This window comes from Theropithecus gelada, chromosome 15, assembly GCF_003255815.1.
Source record: "Theropithecus gelada isolate Dixy chromosome 15, Tgel_1.0, whole genome shotgun sequence".
Taxonomy (NCBI): Eukaryota; Metazoa; Chordata; class Mammalia; order Primates; family Cercopithecidae; genus Theropithecus; species Theropithecus gelada.
In genome coordinates, this window is record NC_037683.1 from 42,439,508 (window position 1) to 42,456,384 (window position 16,877).

The following is a 16,877-nucleotide window of genomic DNA, read 5'->3' on the forward strand; positions in this document are numbered from 1 at the left end:
AAATGTATAAACACAATTCCATTTATATGTATGTTCAAAAATGAGTAAAATTAAATGATATAGTGTTTAAGAAACACATACATATAAAACTGTAAAGAAAAGCAAAGAAGGGGCTGGCGCGGTGGCTCACTTCTATAATCCCAGCACTTTGGGAGGCCAAGGTGGGTGGATCACTTGAGGTCAGGAGTTGAAGACCAGCCTGGCCAACATGGCACAACCTCATCTCTACTAAAAATACAAAAATTAGCTGGGCACAGTGGCATGTGCCTTGTGATCTCATCTATTCAGGAGGTTGAGGTAGGAGAATTGCTTGAACCTGGGAGGCAGAAGTTGCAGTGAGCCAAGATCATGCCATTGCACTCCAGCCTAGGTGATAGAGTGAGAGATGGTCTCAAAAAAGAAGAAGAAAAGAAGGATAAATGCAAAATTCAGGCCTGGGGCTCCGCCTGGGTGAAGGAGGGCTATGTGCAGGTGTGGGCACAGAGGTCTTCAATGTAACTGTGATGCTGGATGTATGTGTGTTCACATTACTATTTTTCATACCTTATTAAGTTATTGTATATGGAATATTCTTTTCTGTGAGTGAAATATTTCGTAGCATATTCTTATTTAAAATAAAATGGTGCTCTGAAGTTAGACTACCTGAAATTGGACAAGTTATTATTTCTGAGCCTCAAATTCCTTATCTGTAACAGGGAAATAACAGTACAAGTTGAGTACCCCTTATCCAAAATACTTGGGACTAGAAATGTTTCAGATTTTGGAGTTTTTCAGGTTTTGATATAGCTGTGTTGTATTTAAAGACTGAACATCCCAAATCCAAATATTCAAAATCCAAAATGCTCCAGTGAACATTTTTATTGAGCAGCATATTTGTGCTCAAAAAGTTTTGGATTTTGGAGCATTTTGGATTTCAGATTTTTGAATTAGGGATGCTCAGCCTATAGCTTTTAATAATATTGTGAGGCATGAATAATATCCTTGACATCAAGTTCTTAGTACTGTGCCTAACGCATATTGAGGGCACGGTATACGTCAGCTAGCGTTGCTATCCTGGGCAGGGCAGATGGAGGTATTTGTGGGACCATTCTAGGTGCTACATGCCCCCGAAATCTGTCCTCCAAAGGCTGTTCGTGAAATAACTCTTGGACAAGCAGGCTGTAAAACTGTCCTGTATGGGGATGATTGGAAGGGCTAAGGGTAGTTTAGCCTGAAGACATCTCTCTGAGTCACTCTGTGGAGCTTAGCTGTCTGATTTCCAGGCCAATGATAGGAAGAATTTTCAAAGAAGCAGAGCTGGCTGAGGACAAATTAGCTCCCTAGTGAGAGAGTGAGATCCCTGGCACTGGAGGGACAGAAGTGAGCACATACTGAGTGCTCCTGTGCGGGAGGCCCAGAGGGGACTTTCTAACGGAGGCACGTTGGACACATTACCTTTAAATTCTCTTTCCATTCTGAAATTCTGCATGGAGTAATTCCCAGTTTCAGATGGGTTGTTATTAACTCTGACATTTTCTTGGCATTTTTACATTTTAACTCTCAGCAACATTTTCTTTGAAATTTTTAAATCAAAAAAGTATTTTAATTCTTTAAAAATGAGATTTAAATGAAAATGGATTTCATCTGGAGCCTCACTTTTTCATTTGAAAATTGATTTTCATGGCTTTTGGATCTGTTCCCATTTTTAAGTGCTGAATTTTAAGAGCCTATATGTGCCAGTGATGAGTTCTCTGTGATAAGTCCTTATAGGAAAGGAGAAGCCCTTGGCAGTGGAACAGCAGACAGGAGTTGTGAGGTAGTGACCATGAGCTTCAGTAGATGAGGAGTCAAAGGAAGGTAGTAACAAATACCAGAGAGAAGAGGGAGGGAAGGAAGGCAGCACTTATGGAGCACCTATTATGTGCTAGAGCCAATCTCCAGGTGGCAAGACTGAAGACAGAGGCTAGGCCAGTCATGAAGCTTTGAGCTATTGCATGAGAGTATGAACCGTGATGAATTACTTCCTGCCTGCTGGTCAGGTTGTGGCCATTGCCAACCAGTCAGAATATCCTCTAGAAGTGAGTGGGGTTTCTGGTGGGGGAAGTGGGGGGAAAAGGAGAGCATGATAAAGCCCATAGCTTTCTTCCAGGACTCAGACCCCCCTTAGAGTGGCTCTGAGAGTAATTCATCAAAAACCAAATCACGGAAAGACAACTTGCCATAAATAACTTCTCAGAATGATGGTTTTGCCCAGTGAACAGCTCACTAAAAGCTGTCAGACAGATACCTTAAATGGGGTATCGAAAAGCTTCCGGCATTTCCCTGGCTCAGGCTGGGGCTGGTCCGCAAGAAGAGGAGGGTAATCAACAGCCCTTTAGGGGAACATCTCCAAGTGCAGCATTAGAGAAGGGAAAATGTGAAATACGCATAATATTGACTTTCACCTGAGCTGAAAGGACAAATCCTGTGAAATGGCTGTGGCAATGTATCTGCAAGGAGTCCTTCAGGAAACTAAAACTTAGAGAAGTTCCCCAGCGATTTGGTGACTCAATCATTAGGTACATTCATGTGCAGTGGATTAACTTACAGTGGGTAGCCTCTGGCGTGTATGCCGAAACACCATGCTTATAAGACACTCACCCACCCTGCCTGAGGCCAGAGACAAACACTATACTCTGTAAGGACCTTCAGGGTCATCTGGGTGGTTTTCAAACACTTTTGCTACTAGCAGTGTAATTAAGTGTTTTTAAACTACTAGCTTTAAAATTAAGTGTTCTGTGGAGCTCTGATGCTATAGATGAAGCAGATGGCAGAGGAGCTGCTGGTTGAAGTGAAGGCGAGGAGCTCAGTGCTCCTTTCACTGCCCTATCTGCTGGGCTTTAGGCCCCTGAGGGGCTGAGTTTAAAAAACTGTAAGCTGGCCGGGCGCGGTGGCTCACGCCTGTAATCCCAGCACTTTGGGAGGCCGAGGCAGGCGGATCACGAGGTCAGGAGATCGAGACCATCCTGGCTAACATGGTGAAATCCCGTCTCTACTAAAAAATGCAAAAAATTAGCCGGGCGAGGTGGCGGGCGCCTGTAGTCCCAGCTACTCGGGAGGCTGAGGCAGGAGAATGGCGTAAACCCGGCAGGCGGAGCTTGCAGTGAGCCGAGATCGCGCCACTGCACTCCAGCCTGGGCGACAGAGCGAGACTCCGTCTCAAAAAACAAAACAAACAAACAAACAAAAAAACTCTAAGCTGATCCAGCCCCCAAAATTCACCTTTGGTGAGCTGGAAAGTCCATCTATTTGGGACACGAATCATGTTAGGTAAGAAGATACAGCATTAGAAATTAGGGTAAGGGAAAATAGCATCGAAAATGGGACAGATACATCCATGTGATTTATTTTGTTATTCACTGCAAAGATGCTCCCTTTAGGGGAGCCAGGGAAGCATGCTTGGTGCCCAGTGTGTTGTTTCTCTTGCTTCTAGCCAAGAGCTCTGATCTGGAGACCTAGGCTTGTGGCATTATCCTGGGGGAAATGGTCTTTTCTAGAATGCTGTTAGCTTTAAACTTCTCTTCTCCTGTTGAGTTCTCTAGACTATTCGAATGCTGAGAGACTGGGAATCCAGAAATCCCTCTCCTAATCCTGGCAAGACAGTGGACAAATCCCTTCTCCTCTCTAGTCCTCAGTCTCTGCATCTGAAATTGAGAGTGTGGGGCTAGATTAGAAATGCCTAGATGTTGGGATTTCACACACCAAGAAGGGGAGGGCCACGGAACAGAAACTTACATAGGGTGAAAATGTTTTCTATTTTGTCATGTCAGGACATTAAAAACAAGACCTCTCTCATTTATATCCTTTTATAACACAAAAATATTTCAACACCATACAACTACAAAGGACCTCATCTATAAATTAAGGATCGTTTTTCAAATGGAATTAACTTTAAGGAAAACCTTACTGTGTCATTCTTATTTTTCCCATTTTACCTGAGTGTATTTGCTTTCTATGCTTCTGTAACTGATCACCACAAATTTGGTGATGTAAACCACACCTATTTATTGTCTGACAGTTCTATACCAGAAGTCTGAGCACAGTGTGGCTCCCCTGGGTCCCTTTGTCAGGGCTTTATATGACCAAAATCAAGGTGTCACCTGGGCTGGGTTCGTATCTGGAGGCTCAACTAGGGAAGATTTGCTTCCGTGTTCATTCTGGTTACTGGCAGAGTTCAGTTTCTTGCAATTGTAGAACAGAGGTCCCTGCTTTCTTGACATGTGGACCTCTTCATCTTCAAACCAACAATGGCATATCAAACTCATCTCATGCTTCCAATCTCTGATCTCCCCTCTGCTATTAGGTAAAAAAGATCTGTGCTTTTAAGGACTTGTGTGACTATACTGGGCTTAACTGTATAATAATTTAAGGTCAACTGATTAGTAACCTTCATGACATCTGCAAAGTCCCTTTTGCCATGTAACATAAAATATTCATGGAGGTAATTCCAAGGGGTGAAGGTCAATGCGGCCAAAACTTTGCCTACCACACCCAGTCTGGTGAAAATTCAGTCAGATAAATATGTGGGAACATTGTAAGATCCTCCAACTCCCATACTGGTTGTCAAATAGTCTCAGATATTTTAGTTGACATATCCCAGTGTTTTATATTTGTGAGAAGCCAAGACATTGTTACTAATACAGAATCTTGCATGGACTAGATATTCAGAAAGTGTTTGCTGAGCAAACATGTATTAATAAATTCACTGTTGCTAATATTATTTTAATGCAACTTTGATTATAAATCCTGCGGTACTGTTATTATCATTGTCATTAGCTACAGGTTAGAAAACAAGCCAAAGTCATTACAGAAATGTATTAAAACTAGAAATGATTCAGTAAATCACGGTAGATTCCAAAAAAAAAAAATCATGGTAGAAACAATTAAAAGATGAACTACTCTGTTACATCTGCTCATGCTCTGCTGGGGGTGAGAAGTGTTGCTTTCAATCAAGGAATAGGGATAATTAATAGAGGGCCCCAGAAGCAGTAAGAACTTAATCTTCCCTCCTTCCCTCCCTCTCTCCCTCCCTCTCTTCCTTTCTTTCCTCCTTCCTTTCTCTCTTTCTTTCTTGGGAAAATAAATTAACTTGGCCAGTTTTTAAATTAAATTAAAAATTTTAAATTGAATTGTTTACCGAAAATCTGTAGTATTCAAGCTCCCTAGCCTGGTGTTGAGAGCTCTAAACCTTCTCCCTGGCCACCTCATCCTTGTCATTCACTGTTGAAGCGAGCTGGGTTGTTTCTGTTCCCGTCTCACTTTTCCACCTCCTTGCCTGTATTCGTGCTGCTCCTCCGCCTACGATTTCCATCTCAAGTGTTCCCTCTTCCAGAGCCCTCCCTGGCTTTCCTTGCAGTGCCCACAGCCTGGATCTGCCTGTGTCCCACAGCACCGGCCGCCATCCCCCACGGGAGGTGACCACGTGCCCCGGCCTCACTGCCTCCACCATCAGTGAGCTCCCCGAGGCCAGAAACCATGTCGGACTGAGTCCCTGCCGGCACAGACGTGGGCCACAGTTCTAAGGAGTTTCTCAAATAAATGAAGAGGGAGCAAGAAACCCTAGTTCACTCTGATCCCATATTGCGGTCACTTAAGGGGAAGGTGGAGGACAAGCAGAAAAAATGAGGAGGACACAGAATGGAGAGAAATACGAAAATAAAGAGAGACGTGGAAGTAGAGCAAGGAGGAGGAAAGCAGATGAAGGGAAAGTGTCCAACAGATTTTTATTTTATTTTATTTTATTTTATTTTATTTTATTTTATTTTATTTTATTTTATTTTTGAGGTGGAGTCTCGCTCTGTCACCCAAGCTGGAGTGCAGGGTGTGATCCCGGCTCACTGCAGCCTCCACCTCCCAGGTTCAAGTGATTCTCCCACCTCAGCCTTCTGAGTAGCCGGGATTACAGGTGCGTGCTGCCACGCCTGGTTAATTTTTGTATTTTTAATAGAGACGGGGTTTCGCCATGTTGGCCAGACTGTTCTCAAACTCCTGACCTCAAGTGATCTGCCTGCCTCAACCTTCCAAAGTGCTAGGATTACGGGCGTGAGCCTTCACGCCTGGCCCCAGCAGATCTTACTGAATCTTTACTGAGGCCCCTCTCCAAGCTTTGGGGAGACAGCAGTGAAAACAGTGACAAAATCCTTGCCCACCTGGGGCTTTCATTCTAGTTGAGGAAATTGGTCAATCTACAAGTGAACAAACAGTAGACAAGATGATTTCAGATAATTTTAGGAACTATGTTAGGGCATTAAATAGGGTGGCGTGTCAGGGAGTGAATGGGGGTGGGAGATATTTTGGGGAGGGTGACCTGATTGATGGGGAGGAGGAGCCATGCTGAGAACCAAGGAAATCGTGTTCCCAGCAAAGAAAACAGCAAGTGCAAAGGCCCAGAGGTAGGAAGGAAAGTGCATTTGGTTTCAGGGAACTGGAAGGAGGTTTGTGGGGCTGTACTTGGAGAGCAAAGGGCAGAGAAAAGGGAACTCAGGCCAGATTGGGAGGCAGCAGCTGGACTGAGTGGCTTCTGTTGTGATAAGGAGTGTTAAGAAAATGACCCCAAACTTGTACATAATACAAAGATGTGATTATGTGACCCTTTACCCTAATACTTAGAGCATTTTCCTGCCTAAGGGTCATCTGACTGGGGGAATAGAACTTTGCTCAATTAATTAAGACCTAAACATTTTGCAAGCCTCTAAAACAGATATGCTGGTTTTCAAGGATTTTCTTTTCTGTCCCCAAAGGTTGTGGTTTTGTCACCCTGTGGGACATTTGTGTGTAATTTGGCAATCTTATCTTGTTCCTTTTTTCAGTCGCTGTAAAAATCCCTGTTCCTTAAATGCTCTTTTGAATCCACTTTGTCATCCTGCAGATCCCCTTATTAATGAGTTAAATAAAACTTTGACATGTGTTCACTATCGATTTTCATGAGAATTACATTTTTAACCTTTCGAGAGATATATTCTGATAGGAATTTGGGTTTTAAGTGCATGGAAAGCAGGAAGAGTGAGAAGAATTCATTTATATTTGACAAAGGACCCTCAGACTCTTAGATGGTGGGGGGGTTCAACTTGCCCATGGGGAGGTAAGACGCCCAGTAGAAACCAAAGCCTCTGTTCAGGGGAGAGATGACCACAGGGTTTGACTGAGGGAGGCGAGGATGGAAAGGTGCTGAGTGAGCCAGAACTGAATCCTGATACTCATCATGGGCACCTGGCCCCTTTCCATTCCCATGGTGGGTCGCCATGAACTGTTTTCTTGGTGAACTTTTCTCTCTAATACAGGAGCTCCTTGGCAGGGGCTGGATCCAATTTTTATGTTTCCTCAATGTCCAGCCCTGGACTGAACACAGAGTAGTGCTTGGCAAGTGTTTGCTGAATGCTGAATGAATCTTCTCTTTAGATTTATCCTCATTATCATCTTTTTTTTTTTTTTTTTTTTTGACTGTGGTAAAAATATACGTAACCTAAAATTTACCATTGTAGCCATTTTTATGTGTACAGTTCGGTGACATTAAGCACATTTACATTGTTGAGCTACCATCACCACCATCCACCTCCAACACACTTCCGTCATCCCCACTGAAACTCTGAGCCTGTCAAACAAAGAAGACCCCTTCCCTGCTCCTCCCAGCCCTTGGCAACCACCATTCTACATTCTTTCTCTATGAAATTAACTACTCTAGATAACCTCATATGAGTGGGATCATATCATAGCTGTCTTTTTGTATGGTTTATTCTACTTAGCATAATGTCCTCAAGGCTCATCCATGTTGTAGCATGTGTCCGAATTTCCTTCCTTTTCCAGGCTGGAAATATTCCATTGCATGGATACACCACCGTTCCATTATCCATTCACCTGTTGATGGGCATTTGTGTTGTTTCCATCTTTTGGCTATTGTGAATGACACTGCTATGAACATGGGTGTACAACTGTCTGTTCAAGTCCCTGCCTTTGGTTCTTTTGGGTAGACGTCTAGATGTGGAATTGCTAGGTCATATGGCAATTCTATGTTTAACTTCTCAAGGAACCACTATACTGTTTCCACAGCAGCTGCACCATCTTACATTCTCACTAATAGGGCACAACAGTTCCAGTTTCTCCACACCCTTGCCAACACTTGTTGTTTTCTGTGTGCGTGTGTGTGTGTGTGTGTGTGTGTGTTTATTGATAGCTATTTTAATGAGTGTGGGATCATCCTTAAAATACAAATGGCCGTGAAAAAGGGAGATCCCAGGGCGAGGCATTATGGGGGCTTTTCATGAGTGTACTCTGAAGGGAGACAGCTGGGGTGCTGGAGGGAGGTCCTAGATTTGGAGGGCACTTAGCAGGAGCAGAAACAGGATAGTGGGTGCCAAGACCACACTCTTTGAGCTCACAGCATGGACTCAGGGCTGACTTAAGGAGACTCCCCACCATGGGAGAACTGAAACCCAAAAGGTTTCCACAAGGAAAGATTTGTTTGTTGGGCTCATGTCCCTGGGGAAAAGCTGTTTCTAATTTAGACCTTTCTTTCTATGTGTTGCTTCCCAGTGCGACAATGCGAAAGGGTTGAAAGCCTTCTATGATGCAATAAAATACGGGCCGAACCACTTGATGGTGTTTGGAGGTGTCTGTCCATCCGTCACATCCATCATTGCAGAGTCCCTCCAAGGCTGGAATCTGGTGCAGGTAAGGTCCGAGCTACCTTCTGTTGTGGGGAGGTGTCTTTGGTTGGCCCTCAGTCTTTTGCAGGAATGATTCCTTGTACAATGTGGTTTCTATGTTGCCTAGGTCAGGCCTCCTGGACTTTCTCCTGGGTGATAGCATAGCTTTTCACTGCTGGCCTGACCTGGCATGGCCCCCATGGTGGGTCTTTAAAGGGCAGCTCTGATGCTACCACCATGTATTTGAAGGCTTCAGGGATCACCACTGATTCCCTAGCCCAGCTTTCTGGGTCATCGATGCCAGTCCAACTTGCCTGTCTACTGTTATCTCCTGCTCCTTCCACTTCCTCCAAAGCACAGCCTTGCCAGACACTCTGCCTTTCCACACATGTGTCCTGGACCTTTGGGTCTCAGAGCCCTGCTCTTGATGTTCCCTTAACCAGATGACCGCTCATCAATTCTCTGCCAAGCCTCCCTTTCCCACTGAAATTCTCTTTTGTCCTCTAAGACTGCCTTTGTCCTCAGTTAAGTCTTTCCTGGGCTCCTTGCCGGTTATTCACTCTTTGCCCTGGCAGATTTTGTACATCATTGAATGCTCCACCAACACACATATAGTCTATTATAGGTAAGACTTGCCAGTGTTAGCTGTTGTTGGGGATGGGAAAGAAGAGTGTGGAACTATATGACCACCAAGGGTGAGTGGTGGCTCATACACATGTTTACTTTTTTGCTGCATCCATCCATCCATCTATCCATCCATCCATCCATCCATCCATCCATCCATCCACCCATCCACCCATCCACCCATCCACCCATTCACCTATCCATCCATCCATCCATTCAGCCATCCATCCATTCACGTATCCATCCATCCATTTAGCCATCCATCCATCCACCCACCCTCCCACCCACTTATCCATGTATCTGTCCATCTGTCCATCCATCCATCCTGCCATCCATTCATTCACCTATCCATCCGTCCGTCCATCCATCCATCCATCCATCCATCCATCCATCCATCCATCCACCCACCCACTCACCCACTTATCCATCCATCTGTCCATCTGTCTGTCTATCCATCCATCCATCCACCTCTCCATCCATCCGTCCACCCACCCACCTATCCATCCATCCATCTGTCCATCCATCCATCCATACATACATCCAACAAATATTATAGGCAACTTACTCTGTGCCTGGATTTTGGTAGGCACACTGGGGATACAGTGCTGAACAGGGTAGATGTGGTTCACATTATTCTGGAGCTTACATTCTAGGAGGAAGACAGGCAAGAAGCAAGTAAATAATTAAATAATAATAATAAGGTTGTGTATGGAGGGTCTGCCATATGCTAGACACTGTTCTTAGTATTTTTCTGTATGAATTCATTTAATTTTTATAACTGCTCTATGCTGTAGGTACCTTATCATCCCCATTTTATAGATAATGGAACCGAGGCACAGAAAAGCTATATAACTTGCACAAGGACTCACAGCTAACAATTAGTAGGGCTAGGATTTTAACTCGGGCAGTCTGGCCCTTAAGATAAGACTGTAGTAAGGAAACTTGGCTATGATAGAAGGAAACACGGTGATGAGATATATAGTGACTGCCTTTGGGTAGTCAGAAAAGGTCTCTTGGAGGAGGTGACATTCAAGCTGAGACCCGAAGGGTGAGAAGGAGACCATTGGGTGAAGCACATTCCATGTCAATGAATGGAATAGCAAACGCAGGAAGGCAGCTTGTGATAGGAAAGAACCTGGCATATTCATGGAACAGAAAACAGGGAAGTGGTGCTGGAGTGTGATGGGTGGGGAGTCAGGGTGAAGACAGTGAGAGTGGCAGGGTGAGCAGGAGCCTAACCACATAGAGGATCTGTTTCATTCCACTTGCATTGACTGGGGACCTCCTCTGAGTCTGGTGCTGCATGCATGGGGTGCTGGGGTGGAGCCCAAGCTTGCTGCCACAAGGAGTGGTGGGCACAAGCGATAGCAGGTGTGATGAAAGAGAGGTGGGGCCCAGGCGAGGGCCCCTCACTCAGCCTCGGGTCAAGGAAGCCCCAGGGCAGGTGCAGTGGAGCTGGCTGCTGAAGGAGGAGAGGGCGTTGGACAGCTGGAGACATGGGGGAGAGCGCCGCTGCAGAGGAAACTGGGCGTGCAAAAGCAGGAGGTGGGAAAGTATGTGGGCTTGGGGAGTGCTGAGTCATTCCTTGTGGCCGGAGCAGGCCACGCTGATTGTGGGTGGATGCAACACGAAGAGGAGGCCAGAAAAGCAGCCATGTGCTCTGGTGCAAACCTAACCACAAACCTAACCACACACCTGAAAGCCACCATGGCTCAGTGTGCCATGGGAGCCTGGCCTCAGCCCTCAAAGTGCCTAGGACAGCTGTGGAGACCTTGGACCAGTCACTTAGCTTCTTTGGGCTTGAGCTTGCTCTCCTGAATATTGAGGATCACATTCTCTACTAGTTAGAGCTATGTGCTGCCTCCCTGAACCTCAGTTTCCTCATCTGCATAATCAAGGTAGTAATAGGACTGTTTTCATGGGGTTGTCGTGTGGATTGAAAGATTGAAAAGGGATTAGAGTTGTGCCTGGCACACAGTAAGTGCTAACTAAGTGTTCTTTGTGGTTAGTCCTGCCCTGTCTCCTCCCACTCCCCAAGTTGAATCCCCTGATTACTTGTCATTCCTGGTCTTGCATTCCCACATTTTCTTACACTGTTCCTACCACCCAAAACATCCCATTCTTCCTATATCCAGTGTATCAAGTGCTACCCTTTCTTTGAGACCCAGCTTAAATCCTGCCTCCTTCAGGAAGCCTTTCCTGCTGCTACTAGGGGGCTGCTAAAGTTGGGCCCTAGAAAGCCTTTCTATCACTTCCCCTTGTTTAATTCTAGCAGAGCGTGTGCACAGCCCAGTGTCCCATTCCACCCTGCCTGTCCCTCTCTCAGGGTTTTGCAGATGTGGGGGTGTGTTTATAAATGTTTGTCTCTCCAGCTGGGCTGTGAGCTCCTTAAGGACAGAACCTGGACTTCTCTTTTTCCCCATGCCTGTCATTTCACAGTCTTCATCAGAAGTCTGCTCAATGATCAGAGGGATGGAGGGAGATGGGAAGGGATGGAAGGATCTGCAGATGGACAGTTTGTCCAGGCATGAGAGGCTGAGGTCCCAGGGAAATCCCCTGCCCAGAGAGGAATCCAACTGATTCCACTGATTCTCAGTGTCACTTGGAACCATCTGTCCCTCAGAATTCCCTGAGGAGCTGCAGGAACAAGCACAACATTGGAAACTCCCAGCTTGCAGACCAGAGCTACCTGACCTCGCCATGAGCAGGACAGCCCTCCAACCTAGAGGAGTTGATAAGACAGGGAACTGGGTTACAAGATGGGGATTGTGTTAGTTATTTATCACTGGGTAACAAATCCCCCCAAATTTAGTGGCTTAAAACAACAATATCATGTATTATTTCATTATTTCTCTGGTTCAGGAATTCAGACACACTGAATGGCTTGTGTTTGCTCCATGGTGTTTGGGGCCCAACTGGAGGACTTGAAGGCTGGGGGCTGGCATCATCTGAAGGCCTGACTGGGGCTGGAGGGTCTGCTTCCAGTGTGGCTCCTCTCCATGTGGAGGTCTCCATAGGGCTGCTGGTGTGTACTCATGACAAGGCAGCTGGCATTCCCCAAAGTGAGTCATGAAAAGACCAAGTCTTTTAGGACTTAGCTCTGGAAATTGCATGCTATAACTTCTGCTGTAATCTGTGGATCACACAAATTAGCTCTTATTTAGAGAGGAGTAGTACCAAGGTGCAGGGGGAGGTGAAGCTCACTGGGGGCTAGCTTGGAGACTGGATACTATAGTGACTAATGTCTGGAGGAAGACAGGAACTCCAGTTGCCCAGCAAGGGGGACTTGATGCTGAGGCCCTGCCCTGTTTTGCAGAACTCCTGCTCATCCTTCAAAGCCCTGGATACCACTTCCTCTGTGATGCCTTCCCTGATCTCCTTCACCCCCTTTCCTTCGGTGCTGCCCATCCCCACCTCAAAAAGTAAATTAATTATTTCTTCCTCCAGTACACCCTGCATTCTCAATAGCGGGTGATATCTCCTCCAAGGGAGTAAACATTGGTTCTTGTGCGGAGGCAAAAAAAAACTTACTTTTTTAATGTATAAAGCATAGATAGAGATCTAGTACACAAACAGATCTATGTATGCCTGTGGTATTACAATTTCACCAGGCGGCAAGAGTAGGAAAAAGTAGCCAGAAAGTCTTCTTAGGAGACTAACAGTGAAATGAAGGTTGAGAAACACTGTTCCACATCCTTCTATATTGTGTGCAGTATTCTCTTATTAAATTTCATGTCAATGAATTCTACAGTTAAAATAGGTAAAGATGGTAAATTTTATATGTATCTTTTACCTCAATTCACAAAAATAAAATTTTAAGAATGGGCTGGGCATAGTGGCTCATGCCTGTAATCCGAATGCTTTGGGAGGCCAAGGCGGGAGGATGGCTTTAAGCCAGGGGTTTGAGGCCAGGCTGGGGAACATAGTGAGACCTCATCTCTACAAAACATTATAAAATTAGCCGGGTGTGGTGGCACACTCCTGTAGTCCCAGGTACTTGAGAGGCTGAAGCTGGAGGATCGCTCAAGCCTAGGAGTTCAAGGCTGTAGTGAGCTATGATCATGCCACTGCACTCCTGCCTGGGTAAAAAAAGTGGTACACTGTCTCTATGAAAAAAAAAAATTAAGTGTTGTGAAAAATAATTTGTTCTATGTACCAGTCTTCTGTATCAGATTGTGAGCTTCTTGGGGGCAGCCCTTCCCCACCCCTTCTTCATCTCCTGGTTCCCAGTGTCTGGCGCAGGGCCTGGGCTCACAGTAGGTCCTCACTGAGTACTGAACTGTGCTAAGTGCAGAGGATAGGCGGACAGAGGGGCCTGAAATGCTCCATGGCAGAGCCTCTCACAGTGTGGCTCTGACTGTGGGGTGGGGAGGGCAGTGGACCATGCAGAATCTCAGCCTCCACCTCCACAGAATCGCTCTGCATTTTCCCAGGCTCCTTGTGGGGGAAGATGCCCAAACCCAGACAATACTGCCCTAGCATTCACTACTAGACACTGGGGCTGGATCAATGGCTACAACTGGACGTGGATGCGGGATGCTGGGGGGCTTGGAACTGGAGGGTACTCAACAGTTTGGACTTATCTGAGGACCTGGGAGGCAGAACGGTGGATGAGCCCAGAAGACTGGATTTCTCCCAGCCTTGTGCAGCCAGACAAGGAAGATATAAGAACAAAGATCAGGATCTTGATCTGGGAGTAGACTGGGAGCCTGGATTCTTGCCTCCTTCTCATTCTCAGGGAACATAGCCCCATTTATTATGAGCCAGACTCTGTGGACCTCCCAAGCCACCCCAACCCAGGGAGGCTGAGCTTGTTTCCAGAGACGGTGAAGGGGTGGATGGGTGGGTCTACAGGTGCCCAAGGGATTTGATGAATCTCTTAACTTATTCAAGACTGGGCTTCACAACAGAGCTTCACAAATGGGAAACTGTGTGTAATCTGTGTAATTGAAAAGGAGCTCTGGCTGCCCTTTTTGGAGGAGCAGTGCTTGCCGGACAGAGACAGCCAGGAATGCATAATCAGTTGTTTCTGTTTCCTTGTGTCACAAAAATAGGGATTCACACACCAGAGGGGTGAAAATTCACTCTGGTGCTGAAATCGGTTAAATTTAACTTTTGCCTTTTGCTGGGCCTCTTGATTCATAGCTGCTGCATAGAGAGGCTAATATTGTTTTAGTCGTGATTTGAGTCACTTAGCCACTGGGAACCTCAGTTTCTCCCTCTATATGCAAGGACCTTCACAGAGTCCAGGGTCTGACATGCAGGTGAGAGTGGCTCTATCCCTCTCCAAACTGTCAGAGCCTGCTCAGGGTGCAGGGCTCTGATCTGGGCCTCATGCTGGGAGGAACCCACTAGGGCATAACCCAGGAAAGCATCAGGGAAGGATCAAGGTCTAGACATTGGGGAGCTGAGGGTGTTCAGCCTGGAGAGCACACGGGGCACTGGGAAGGAGGGAGGAGTCCAGACCTCCAGCGTTGCATGACTGTCTGTGATAGATTTTGTTGGTTCTCTGGTGCAAGTGGAGAGAAGCAGGAGCCATGGCTGAAGTTAGCGGGGAGCAGGGTTTCCACCTCCTGCAAGCAAGCCCTGCCTCTGGAGGCTTCCAGCATGGAGCAAGCTGCCTGGCTGTGAAGTCTTGAGTTCCCTGTGGCCCAAGGTTCCCTGAGCAGTCCGGTTTCAGCCACGCCTGCTGTTGGGGAAATTTAATACACAGAGTAGGCATAGACCAGGTCAGTGGCTCTCCACCTATATGGGAAGAGTCACTTACGGGGGTTCTTGGTAACAGTGCAAATTCAATATCAGTGGCTCAGGTGACTGTGATGCTCTTGGCCCCTGGAGACTTGCCAGGCCAGGAGCTCTCTAAGGCCTGTTCATCCCCCAGACACCGGGGCTGTTTAACAAATGCTGCTGGTCCAAAAAACTCCAATTGATGCTGCCCGTGTGGGAAAGAGGACATAGAGGAGGTCACCGGGGTGAGGGTGGAGGGATGCTGCCAGGGCAAGTATCCCAGTGCCGCTAGGATGAAGCTCACAGTCCATGGTGGGGCACAGTCCATGGAGTGCACCATCACCTTGCCGTTTTCCCGGCCCACCTCATGCCCCTTCATGCTGCCGGCCTCAGTACAGGCTGCTGGCAGGACTGTGCTGATTCTTCCTGGCGCAGCTTGGGTGCCCCTCCTTTGCAAAGCCTCCCATGGCCTCCCCTGTGCTTCCTGACCTGACCTGCACATCCCTCCCAGGGTGTTTGCTATGTCTGCCCACCCCGGCCTGCAACTGCCTGAGGTTAGCGTTGTGTCTCATTCACTCTGCCCCTGGGCCTGGTACAGGCCTGGCAGTGATGCAGAACAGTGCTCAGGGCGTATTTGCTGATGGAGAGCCAGGTGCCTGTCTTTTAGGCCTTGAGTTGGTCCCCTAAGAACCAAGGGCACGTCATCAGAGCTTGCCAGACCTAAAGTCACCCGAGGACTCTCCAGCTGCAGCCTCTTGTTAAACGGACGCAAAGGGAGCCCTAACACAGCCTTGGGCTCAGCCTCAGCCTGTATCTCCCATCTCAGGAACCCCCACCCCGCCGTTTTCTAACTAAGTTTCCTTTGCAGTTTTTTTCAGACCCACCCAGAATCCTGTCCTCAGAGATCTAAGGGTGGCTTGTGTTGGCACTTTTGGGGGCGGTCCTGCAGATCTCGCACCAGCCTGATCTGTCCTGAAAGCATGGGGCCTGGGAAAAACCAGGAGAATTTGGAGCTGGGTGGGGAAGATGGAGACAGAGCTTGGGAAAGGTCCAAGAGATGCCAGCAAGAGGGAGTTTGACATCCTCAGAGACCAGGACCACGCTCCTTCCTGCTTGGGAGTGAGATGATCGCAGCTTCAGCTTGCAGAGAGAAATCGTCTCGCTGATGAAAATAAAGTCACATTCCTAAAGGGATAAAGGGCTGCTCGTAGGAAAACACAAACACTATTTCCTCAAGAAGTGTATCCCGCAGAGCCTGTCCTTTAAAAGGCAGCCGTGGCAGATTATTAAATTGTAGATGCATTTCTCCTGGCTCTGTCCCCAGCCTCCACTCGACAGCCCACCCTGCTTTGTGGCCCGCCTTGGCACTCCCCCCAAGGACCTTCCTGGGAAGCAACACTTCGGCTTGTGTCATGGGGCTGTCTCCTTGGAGAAGCTCATGTGAGGGAGTGGAGGCAAGGAGGACTTTCACACGGGAGGATGTTGACACTGTGTGTGTAGAGGTATTGGCAATGGACTCCCAATACGTTTAGGACTTGATTTCTGAAAACTCAAAAGCATGCCTGGTTTTGACATTTAAAAAACAAATCAGTGAGAACCTCCAAATCAGGCCTTTTGCTATTTACTGAATTCTGGCATCATTCTAAATGGTCAGTCGATGCCATTTTGCTTCAGAAATTAACAGAAATTTTGTGATCTGACATGATTTTCTCAAATGATTATTTTATTAAACTGTAGGTTGTCTGAGAAATCAAAAGATTGCTTGTTGCTTAGCTGTGGCTTGTGGAATTTGAGGTAGATTCATGGAATGGCAGAGGTGGCAGAGGCTTAGCACTCATTGGGTCCAGTCTCCCTGTTGTACAGACT

The 16,877-nt window shown here is 46.7% G+C and overlaps 1 protein-coding gene across 1 annotated transcript in view; it reads left to right on the plus strand.

Annotated features, from left to right (window-relative positions):
• Window positions 1-16,877, plus strand: part of GABBR2 (gamma-aminobutyric acid type B receptor subunit 2) — a 426,464-nt gene that overhangs the window by 122,575 nt on the left and 287,012 nt on the right. The window contains exon 2 of the mRNA XM_025360393.1: window positions 8,548-8,685. Within this exon, the coding sequence (XP_025216178.1) occupies window positions 8,548-8,685 (138 nt within the window). The remainder of the gene's footprint in view (window positions 1-8,547; window positions 8,686-16,877) is intronic.